General features: G+C 44.4%; 1 protein-coding gene and 1 long non-coding RNA gene across 3 annotated transcripts; one reads left to right on the top strand and one right to left on the bottom strand.

Moving 5' to 3' along the window:
* The first annotated feature begins 554 nt into the window (after positions 1 to 554).
* Positions 555 to 10,427, top strand: LOC125430167 (zinc finger protein RFP-like). Of its 2 annotated transcripts, none has more exons than XM_048491967.1 (7): positions 555 to 1,071; positions 2,574 to 2,663; positions 4,587 to 4,817; positions 6,329 to 6,351; positions 6,598 to 6,713; positions 8,726 to 8,848; positions 9,372 to 10,427. In XM_048491967.1, the coding sequence occupies exons 1-7, from the start codon at positions 643 to 645 to the stop codon at positions 9,884 to 9,886; spliced, it is 1,527 nt and encodes a 508-aa protein (XP_048347924.1). In that variant the 5' UTR covers positions 555 to 642; the 3' UTR covers positions 9,887 to 10,427. The 2 variants fall into 2 exon arrangements, with proteins under 2 accessions (XP_048347924.1, XP_048347923.1); XM_048491966.1 differs by having other exon boundaries at positions 2,568 to 2,663.
* Positions 5,373 to 9,806, bottom strand: LOC125430203. The gene is made up of 3 exons (XR_007244105.1): positions 9,689 to 9,806; positions 6,381 to 6,685; positions 5,373 to 5,784 (listed from the first exon to the last, which is right to left on the bottom strand). It is a non-coding gene; the product is annotated as an uncharacterized LOC125430203 (long non-coding RNA).
* Positions 10,428 to 11,497: the final 1,070 nt, after the last annotated feature.

Here is an 11,497-nt window from a genome sequence, read left to right as displayed (position 1 = left end):
AGAAAAATAAGACATCCCCTGAAAATAAGACACAGCACATCTTTGGGAGCAAAAATTAATATAAGACACTGTCTTATTTTCGGGAAAACATGGTACCTACCTACCTACCTACCTACCTACCTACCTACCTTCCTTCCTTCCTTCCTACCTACCTACCTTCCTTCCTTCCTTCCTTCCTTCCTTCCTTCCTTCCTTCCCTCCCTCCCCAGTGGAGGGAAAGCTCAGCACATACACCTCCCTGGCATTTCTAGTTTAACTGGTATCGGGATTAGGAAATGCCCTGCCTGTGAGTGAGGTCAGAGCCAACCAGAGCGAAGACAGGGACCAATCGTCCCAGTCAGCATAAAGCAGTTCCTTGTGCCACAGACTCCAGAGAAAAGGGGAAACAGCAGACGCTTTGGAGGTCAGAATTTCCATCTTAAAGGTAGGCAGAACTGCTGCCACCCAAAGGGAATTGGTGGGTAGAACTGCTGCCACCCAAAGGGAACAAGTTCTAGCTTTAAACTCTGATTTGCTCCCGTAGTTCTTCCTTGCCGTGTGCAGGAATCGACTGCCTCTCCTCTCAGCCAATCAGAGACACCGAGCTAATCCGTTGCAAATCCCAGCGGAGTGGGGAAAGCGAAACTGCGGGCGAAGACGATCATGGATGCAACCCCCTTCTTCGCCAACCTCAAGAAGGAAGCTTCGTGCCCCGTTTGCCTAGGCTACTTCCAAGACCCTGTATCCACACCCTGCGGGCACAATTTCTGCCGAGCCTGCATTGCACAGTGCTGGGAGGAAGTGGAGGGAGATGCGTCTTACTCTTGCCCTGAGTGCGGGGAAAACAACCCGCTAAGAAACTCCTCGGACAACCAGCATCTGGCACGAATTGCCGAAACAGTCCAGTGTTGGCACCGAGAAGCAGCCGGGGTGCAAGACCGGGAAGAGCAGCGACTGTGCGAAAAGCACCAGGAACTCCTGAGGATTTTCTGCAAAGATGATAAAATCCAGATCTGCCTGTTGTGTGAAATCTCCCGGGAACATCGGCATCACACCGTGATCCCTGTTGAGGAGGCTGCCCAGGATTATAAGGTAGTTCTGTTCTTCGCTGGCAATTATCTCGCATTATTATCTCCCAGCTCACAAAGGGATCTTAGGAGAAGCCTCATCAACTGAGGTTCAGGGTCCTCTGCCACACTTCAGGGCTTCATGAGAGAGAGAAGCTATTCAGGAAAAAACTTATTTGTTTCACACATTTTTAGTATGCCCTCTCTCCAGGGAGCTCGTTCTCCCACCATTCTAGCCTCACAACAGCCTTGTGGGGTAGGTTAGGCTGACAAAGAGTAAGTGGCCGCATTGGCAAAGCGGGGCTTCAAACCTGCGTCTCCTAGATCCCGTTTGACACCCTAACCATGACTCTATGGCTCGTTCCGCACATGCAGAATAATGCACTTTCAAACTGCTTTCAGTGCTCTTTAAAGCTGTGTGGAATAGCAAAATCCACTTGCAAACAGTTGTGAAAGTGGTTTGAAAATGCATTATTTTGCGTGTGCGGAAGGGGCCTATGTTGGCTGGGGTATGGAAATGGTTAGCAATTAACAAAAAATACCACCAGTTTTTTTCATGCAGAATATTATAGGTTTAACTGATCAGAACATTACACTGGGCTGACTTTTATAAGGAATATTTATGTATTCAAAATATGAGAAAAATCAGCGGTTGGAGATAAGAACATAAGAACTAGCCTGCTGGATCAGAACAGAGTCCATCTAGTCCAGCACTCTGCTACTCGCAGTGGCCCACCAGGTGCCTTTGGGAGCTCACGTGCAGGATGTGAAAGCAATGGCCTTCTGCTGCTGTTGCTGCTGCTCCTGAGCACCTGGTCTGCTAAGGCATTTGCAATCTGAGATCAAGGAGGGTCAAGATTGGTAGCCATAGATCGACTGCTCCTCCATAAATCTGTCCAAGCCCTTTTTAAAGCTATCCAGGACCTGAGAACATATTCCCATTTCATCTTTTTTTTTACCTCTCCCGAACCTTTTTCAAAGTAGTTCAGACAGTTAACTCTCTGTTTTTCTTTCTTTCTGTCTGTTCAGTCATGGCTTGAGCAAGGGATTCCTTTTTTTAAAAAAGCTTACAGTAGTTATTGTGTAGTTATAGGAAATAAGAATTAAAAGAGTTCATTTTGATACCCTACTTTTCTCTTTTAAGGAGATTCAAAGGTGCTTACAAACTCCTTTCCCTTCCTCTCCCCGCAACAGATGCCTTGTGAGGTAGGTGGAGCTGAGAGTGTTCGGAGGAACTGTGACTAGCTCAAGGTTACCCAGCACCAATGTAAGAGGGAGGTAACAAATCTGGTTCACCAGATAAGACTCCACTGTTCACATGGAGGAGTGGGGAATCAAACCTGGTTCTCCAGATTGGAGTTCACCTGCCCTACACTATGCTGTCTCTAACATTGCATGTATCACATACAGGAAAACTGAATAATAACAAAGGCTCTCTAATAATTTATAGGGCATTTATTCTCTTTCAGCCTCCATACAAATTCCTTACATCCCAGTGAAATGTTTTTTTTCTCTCCCAAGTACCAGTTTCAGATGGAACTGAAGACCTTGAGGCAAAGGAGAGACAAACTCCAGACCCTGAAGATAGATGAAGAGAGAAGAAGCAGGCAATTTCTAGTAAGCCATCAATTTAGAGTTGCCCATGATGTTTCTGTCGGTGCCTCAACAACCGCAGCAAATCAACAAGGGAACCGTCTCCGAGTATGGAGGTGAAACAAATGGGATGATTTCATTTGTGAATCCTTGGCTATCATGCCACTGGTCGTGGAAAAAAATGGAGGCAACCATTACTGGTTGGGTGCCCAACTCTGATGAAGGTCAATTTAACAATTGTGGCTGACATCTGGGCTGTCAAGAGAAATGGCCTACTTTGGATTGAGATTGTAGTGTGGGAGGGATAAAGCCAATCTTGCCAGATCTTGGAAGCTAAGAAGTTCATGCTTGAAAGAAGGGCCTCTAAGGAGCCCTCTGCAGAAAAAGTCAATTACAAACGACCTCTGCTTAATTGCCTGTTCTTCTTGGGGTCACCATAGGTTGGATGTGACTTCACCACACTTACAAGCATATGTAGGAGAGGAATCTTAACCCACATAACTTCTCTGGCCCAAAACAGCCCCCAGGAGAATCTTGGGCGCTGCCATCAGTAATTGCTCCCCAAAACTCAGCTAGATCGAATTTTTGATTAGGGAAACAGTGCAGGAGGGAAGAATCAAGTTCTCCCCTTCCTGAAGGCCATTGCCCTGATCCAAAACCTCCCTGAATTGATCTTTGCAGCTGAATTGCTTGTCATATGGTCATAGATCCCCAGTAGCTTATGTAATTTTGCAATAAGTACATGCGATGCAATAGCTGGGGGTTCATCTAGAGTTGCTCTCATTTTGTATTAATCCCTCAAACACAATGAAGCAAAACCATGAATATATTAATGATAGCATTAAGAGAACCTTGACTGAAGACATGCATTAAGGGTCACTGTGTAACCTGGTCTTGTGGACACACACTATTTAGTCCTATGATTCTGAATGGAAATGTGAGAGGAGGGCTTTAGCAGCTATATGTTGTTCAGCCTCCCTCATCCTGATTATTCAAATGCTTCTATGACATCAGGAGATACCGTTTCCCCACAAATAAGACCTACCCCGAAAATAAGCCCTAGCATTATATTTTGGAATTTTTAGAGGATGCTTGAAATATATTATTATTATTTATTCGGCTTAATAGACCGTCCAACCCCCGAAGGGCTCTGGGCGGTGTACAATGAGACATAAAACAAATACAGTATAAGGTCTCATAAATACAATATAACGATAAAACATTAAAATACATTAAAATACATTATAACAGCAATTCCAGAAATTACAGATAAAAATACATGCACAGATGCATGCACAGATGGCGCCCAACCCAAAGGCCAGGAGGGCCAGCATTGCCCAAAAATGGATGGAATCAGCGATCAGGCAATGCTGAAGATGGCAAAACTGTCGTGGGGGCTGCAGAGGGGGCAGGCAGTCTGCAGCCGGCATCCCCAAAGGCCCGGTGGAATAACTCGGTCTTACAGGCCCTGCGGAACTCACCAAGGTCCCACAGGGCCCAGACAGCAGATGGTAAAGCATTCCACCAAGAATATAAGACCTACTCCAAAAATAAGCCCTAGTTACATATTCCCTGGTGCAGCTGATCTGGTCACATGGGGGGGGGGGCGCAAAATCATGGAAAAAATAAGACATTCCCTGAGGCCCCTTCCGCACACGCAAAATAATGCATTTTCAAACCACTTTCACAACTGTTTGCAAGTGGATTTTGCCATTCCGCACAGCTTCAAAGAGCATTGAAAGCAGTTTGAAAGTGTATTATTCTGCATGTGTGGAATGAGCCTGAGAATAAGCCCTAATGCATCTTTTGGAGCAAAAATTAATATAAGACCTGGTAGTTTCCTCCACAAGTCATAATGTTCTCTTTGGGTCTGAATGAGTCTTACGAACTGTATTATGAAATGCTCAGCTGTGTTGCCCACTCACTCTTTGTATCTGCTCCTTATAGGAAAGGTTGGGCAATGAAGGGAAGAGGGTCGTGTCTGAATTCAAGCTGCTGCATCAGTTTCTGGGGGATCAAGAACAACTTCTGCTTGCCAAGATGGAACAACTAGAGAATGAGCTGATAAAGGAGAAAAAGGCCATCACTTTCAAACTGTCGGAAGAGATTTCAAATCTCAGTGACCTCATCAGTGAGATAGAAGAGAAGTGTAGCCATCCAGCAAATGAATTTCTGCAGGTGAGAACATGTATGAGGAACAAGGTAGGCTGCTGGTGTGAAGTTGCACCCCTTCCCCACTCCCTTTGGAATTTGGAGATAAGGGTTTTGCTTGTGTTCAGGAGCTAATTGATCACCCATATGTGATCCCAGGACATATTTCTAGGGAACCTTTTTTATTTGCCTTCCCATGTCCTTTGACTTTCTTGCTTCAGTTAACCAGATAACATTAAGAACATAAGAACAAGCCAGCTGGATCAGACCAGAGTCCATCTAGTCCAGCTCTCTGCTACTCGCAGTGGCCCACCAGGTGCCATTGGAAGCTCACATGCAGGATGTGAAAGCAATGGCCTTCTGTGGCTGTTGCTCCCGAGCACCTGGTCTGTTAAGGCATTTGCAATCTCAGATCAAAGAGGATCAAGATTGGTAGCCATAGATCGACTTCTCCTCCATAAATCTGTCCAAGCCCCTTTTAAAGCTATCCAGGTTAGTGGCCATCACCACCTCCTGTGGCAGCATATTCCAAACACCAATCACATGTTGTGTGAAGAAGTGTTTCCTTTTATTAGTCCTAATTCTTCCCCCCAGCATTTTCCATGTATGCCCCCTGGTTCTAGTATTGTGAGAAAGAGAGAAAAATTTCTCTCTGTCAGCATTTTCTATCCCATGCATAATTTTCTAGACTTCAATCATAATTCACAGATTATCCAAGTCTGGTCATTCGTCAGTGAAGATGACTTCTATAACTGGGCAGTTAGCCATCCACAAACACTGTCTTTATGCCCTTGTTGACTGAACTTGACACAGAAATGGTACAACAAAAATATTTTTGATATATGCCAAAAAGGCAGCTCCCTGATGTGAGGTGTTCATAACATCAACTGTGGGAGAAGCTTATCTGAAATGTTTGATCTTGGGCCTCACAGTACTTGAAAGCAGTCTTAGAGCATATCCCTCAAGATCTTTGGAGGGTCATCTCTTATATTGCCTGTTGGGGAGAAACAAATACTTCAAAGATGAGCATAATCCTGTCACTCATTCATTTCTTGCAGGACCTATCAGTTCAGGACCTATCAGTTCAAAATTCCCTGAAAAATATTTTGCCAAAGTAGACAACCCATTTACAAAACAGACCTCTGCTTTTGCAAAGGAGATGTAAACAACCATGGAAAGCAGCCCTTCACACTGTTAAAATCAGTGCTGCGGTATAAAGGCTGGGACATATTCATTAGAAACTTTTAAGCTACATGTGCTTACTTTACACCCCAGAAATCTGTAGTTCTTACAGATGTTGTGCTGCTGTGTTGATAAAGCACACATGGTTGCACACATGGTTGTAGCATGCCTTAAATAAAACCCTGAGCCAATTGCATGGATAAGCTGTCTGCCTCGCTAGCATCACATTTTATTCTGGCCTCCACTGCATACGAAGACCAGGCCTTCACCATATGATGGCCCCAATAAATAGCGATAGAGGCACGAGTGGTCTTGATGAGCATTATTTCACTTTCCATTTCTCTCTTTGTTTCCAGGATCTCACAAACATCTTAAACAGGTATGTGATCTTTCCTTCCTTGCTCTTACCATCTTTTGATGGCAACCTGAAGTAGGCAATTATCCGCTACTGTACTAAACCTGGGCAACAGGTTCAGCATTGGGAAACATGTCGAACATATTGTCGAAGGCTTTCACGGCCGGATTCAACTGGTGGTGGTGGGTTTTCCAGGCTGTGTGGCTGTGGTCTGGTATTTCGTAGTAATCTTGTTCCAGAATGTAGGTTTCAGCCTTTATCTCCTTCCAGGTGTGAACATCAGAAGATCCAGCAGCCAATGGAGCATCATCTCGATCTAGAAAAAAGGCTGAATGCATTTTCTGAGGAAAGCATGAATCTAGAAGAAATCAGAAAGAAATTCAAAGGTATCAGAGCTGGAACAAACAGGAAATAATATTACTGGCTGAAATGGGCTATTGCTTTGTATATTTGCTTTTGGGTTGATCATGTGCCTTAAATAATCAGAATTTTTTTTATTTTTATAATTTTTTACCGTATCATTTGAATATTCCATTTTATATTAATACTTTTCTTCATTCGTTTTCAAACAATACATTTTCCCCTCCCCCCTGTATTTTCTTCATTGTTTTATCAAACAAATAGCAGTAAGTTCATTCTTTGTAATCTCTTCTCCCATATCACCTCATTGACTCCAGCTTCTTTCATCCAGTCCACATATATTGTCCATATCTTCAGAATTTCATTCTGTTTATCTTGCCACAGTTTATTTTTTGTTATTATATCGAAAATGTCCAGTGTCACTTGTTCCCAGATATATTCCAACCATTTCTGGATTGTCCATTTTTTCTTTTCTTTCCAGCTTAAAGCTATTGTTGCATGTGCTGCTTTGGTCATTATTTTATACATATAGCTATATTTTTAATCTACCCTTCTATCCTCCATTACACCCATAATAATCAGAATTTTTCAAGGGAGCGTGTTATTGTCATCTGTGGCGTACATGGTAGCATGACAGTGCATACATCCTTTTGGTATTTTGGGCATGCTTACATCGATATCATGACTTCATTTTAAAAAAATGGTGCTAATATATTAAGATCCCATTGTAACGATTGGCTAAGCAGGTTCTCTGAATTCCTGGCTTTCATTTTTTTTAAAAAAGTAAGTCTCGAGCCCAGGGATCCCTCATCCTTTTTTATCCCAAGGGCACCTCTGGAATTCTGACAGTGTGGTGGGCCATCTATAAAATGACTGCCTCAGGAGGTAGAGTCAGCCAAAAAATGGCTGCAAAGCTTACGTTAAGTCACACAGTGAAGGTCCTTGTGCTTCAGTGGAAGCTGCTGCTGAAGCAACATTTTTTAAAAAAATCTGCAGTCAATCAGAAGTCCTTCTGGGCAAAAGCCCCACATGACCCCACCCCAGTGGCATATCTGCCTATGGATGAGGGGTACCCTCTGTCTCTGGGCGCCACTAACATGGGAGTGCAAAATCGCCCCCCTCCCCACGTGACCAGGAAGATGGCAAGTCCTGCTGCCTTGTCGTCTTTGGATGCCCTCAGACCCACCCATGTCATCATCGACATGGGCGGGACCAATGAAGCCCGAGAACACCCTCCCCCCAAGCCTGCCCCCCGGCTCCCAGCCGGCAGCCCAGTTTGTTGTGATCTTGATGGTACTAATTTCTCCATGTGTGAAGTCTGCAGTAATGTCCCGCTCAAGTGATTTTCAAATTGAGTTACAGGGATGCCTGAGACTTCTGAGAAGGTTATTGGGACTCTTTAGTGAGAAGATCAGTAATGACTGACAAGTTCCTTTGAACTATGGCTTACATACCATGACAATGAATGTGTGAATGTTGGGAACGTTGGGTGCGTTCTAGGTCGCATTCTCTGTACATGTTAAAGCAGGGATTCCCAGTGTGATGTTCACGAACATCTTTCTTGGTGCCCACTAAGTATTTTTAGAAAGGGGGTGGGACTAGATTAGGTGCTTGTCCATCAGCATTTCTGTTTGGCCACTGGTGATCGGCGATGCAGATTAAAATAACAGTATTTCAGTGGAAGCTGCCGCCATAGTGTTGGTTTTATTCTTTCACTCTTCTTCTCCAGTATGTTTTTAAAATTATATCCCTGCGGCAGCCATTTTTGTTGTTGTCTCCACTTCCTGTTTTGTGCTGTGCTCACTATCCTACATGCCCACAGGCTCAAAAAGGTTGGGGGGCCCTGTTCTAAAGTGACAGTAGGGCCAAATAAGCCTTACATGAATTGTGTGCCCTACAATGTGTTCCTGAACCTCCAGGCAAACCTATGGGCTCCTCAGCTGATAAGAAGATGTAGAAAGAGTTTCCTGCTTGAGGACCACTGACCTAAGCACTTGAGCATGTGGAAGCTACTTTTTCTTTCTCTTTCCCTCACTAGACGCTCTGCCGTCTGAACTGAAAAGCCCATCCTTGTTAAAACATGCACTGGGGACCCCAAAAGGGAGGCGAAGATTGTTTGACCTGCCCTTTGCTGAGGTTGCAAAAAGAACAGGCAGAAGAGGTGAGTTCTTGTGTACACATTTCAGCTACAGCCAGAGGTGGGATCCAGCAGGTTCTCACAGGTTCCCAAAGGTTCCCAAGAGTAGGTTACTAATTATTTGTGTGTGCCGAGAGGGGGTTACTAATTGGTGATTTTGCCACGTGATTTTTGCCTCCTCTCAGCAGTAGCGCGCAGAACTTGAAGCAGTCTAGCAGGAGGTGTACCGGCGTGCGTGGCAGCCTGCGCCTGCGTCCATTCGTTTCCCGCCCAAGGACCTGCGCAGTGGCTGTGTCCTTGCCACAGCCCCGCCCCGGAATGCCCCGCCCCGGAATGCCTGGCCACGCCCCCGTTGTGTCCCGCCCAGCCCCATTGGCGCTACGCCACAATTTGAATCCTACCACCATGGGAACCTGTTACTAAAATTTTTGGATCCCACCACTGGCTACAGCCATTATTGTTTGACATGACCAGACTTATGCTCTGATTTTCACTCTTTGCCGCAACTACTTCTGACTCTCTTCTCCTATGTTCTCTACCCTCCAAGTGAATGTGACTCTGGACCCAGATACTGCAAACCCATTCCTCATCCTCTCTGCCGACCAGAAGAGCGTGCGACTGGGAGATATATGGCAGGATGTATCTGACAGTCCCGAGAGATTTGATACTTATCCATGCGTGTTGGGCTGTGAGGGATTCATATCAGGGAGACACTACTGGGAAGTTGAAGTGGGGAGTGGGAGATACTGGGCTGTGGGCTTCGCCAAAGAATCTGTGAGGCGAAAAGGAGAAATCATCCCTAGCCCTGAGGAGCAGATCTGGGCACTACAACAGTATGGAGATTACTTTGAGGCTCTGACTTACCCTGTGACCACCCTGTCCCTGAACAGCTGGCCCCGGAGGATCCAGGTTTTTCTGGACTATGAAGAGGATCAGGTGGCCTTTTTTGATGCCGATACAGCAGCTTTGATCTATGTTTTTTCATCTGCTACTTTTGGTCAGGAGAGATTCCTCCCTTGGCTCTGGGTATGGCCAGGAACAGAGCTGAGACTTTACCAGTGAGATTTTATCCTGGACAAATTGCAGTGAAGCAGAAACACATTCACACACAGGATGATTTTTTTGCCTTTTGACAGAGACAGTCTCTTACAACAGTAGAAGTGTACAGGATACGTACGACTTGCAAATGATCAGGTCTACTCATAATATCTATTCAGTAGGCAGTACATTCTCAGGAAATATTCTTAGAAATGCACTGTTGATCACCTATCCTAAGGCAGGACAAATATTTATACTATGGAACAATGTCTGAATCCTCTGAAGAGAAACTCCAACTATTGTGCCAAATTATAGTAAATCATGCTATGCACATATAAAATCATGCAAATTGTATACCATTTTCTAGTTCTGCAATTTCATGCAATCATATAAAATCATACAAATTGTATACCATTTTCTAGTTTTGGAAAAAAATTCAAAAGTCAGTGATAAGACAATGTATTTTCATGTTGATTTTGATATGAAACTGTTCCAGTTGCATATGATGCCTATTAAAGTGAAGATTTATATGCAAGTATGACTCAGATAAATCCATGTAATTCTCTGCTTGCATTATTTATTCTTACTTCCCATTCTCTGTGAAGTGGCTGTGACTCAGTGGCACGCAGAAACCCCCAAAATTCAATCTGTGACACTTCCAATTTTTAAAAAAAGGAACAGGTGAAAGTCAGACAAAATAGACCTTGATAGACCAGTTATTTGGCTCAGAGTAAAGCCATTTAGTGTGAATGTGGATAGATGTTTAAGAAGTTGGGTTATTTCCTGGAATAGTGTAGTGGCAATAGGATAGTGTAGTGTAGTGGCAATAGGTAGGGGTGTCAGAAGGTGACTGGAGTCCGTGAGTTTGGAACTTGGGAGTTATGCGCAAAATTCCAGTGCTCCAGAATCTTCCTCTGAGCTGCTTGCTAGCTTTTTGACTAGCCCTCCTCCAGAACCCATTAATGGCAACCTGACACGCCACAATTTAGCGGCGGAAGCTTTTTGTGCTACTTATTTTCATAGCCTTTCCTCCCCCCACAAAAAAAGCTTCATGGGCTTCACTTCTGCATGCCATGTTTCTGCTGGAGGCACAGAAACAGGACTAGCCCCCCCCCCCCCAAAAAAAAAGAACCAAAGGAAGCAGGCAAAGCATTTAAAGATGAACAAAAAGAGTAATGTAATATGGAGCCCCCCCTCCATAATATGACATCTACACAATAATAACATAATCCCATCTCTCTGTTGGATCATGGGGTTGGCTGGACTTGTTCATCAGCTCAGAGGTAATTGGCTTCTGCCACCTCAGGAGCACCTGACCAACCTATTCTGATGGGGTGCAGGAGAAAGTATTATTGATGGGTTTAGTACATTTTAAAAATGGACATTAATACATTTTAGTACATTCTTTAGTTCAGGGAGGCACACATTACCGCCCCCCTATTTTTACAGCAGTAACATTGTAAGGTGGGTCAAGATGAGAGAGAGTACCCAGCTGGTCCAAGGTCATCCAGTAAGTTGCGCTCCCATGGCAGAGTGGCAGTATAGACAGAGGTGGGATCCAGCAGGTTCTCACAGGTTCCCAAGAGTAGGTTACTAACTGTTTGTGTGTGCCGAGAGGGGGGAACTAATTGGTGA

This window comes from Sphaerodactylus townsendi, linkage group LG03 (genome assembly GCF_021028975.2).
Source record: "Sphaerodactylus townsendi isolate TG3544 linkage group LG03, MPM_Stown_v2.3, whole genome shotgun sequence".
NCBI lineage: Eukaryota > Metazoa > Chordata > Lepidosauria > Squamata > Sphaerodactylidae > Sphaerodactylus > Sphaerodactylus townsendi.
Note: the sequence above shows the minus strand (reverse complement) of the source record. Positions and strands in the feature narration are given on the sequence as shown.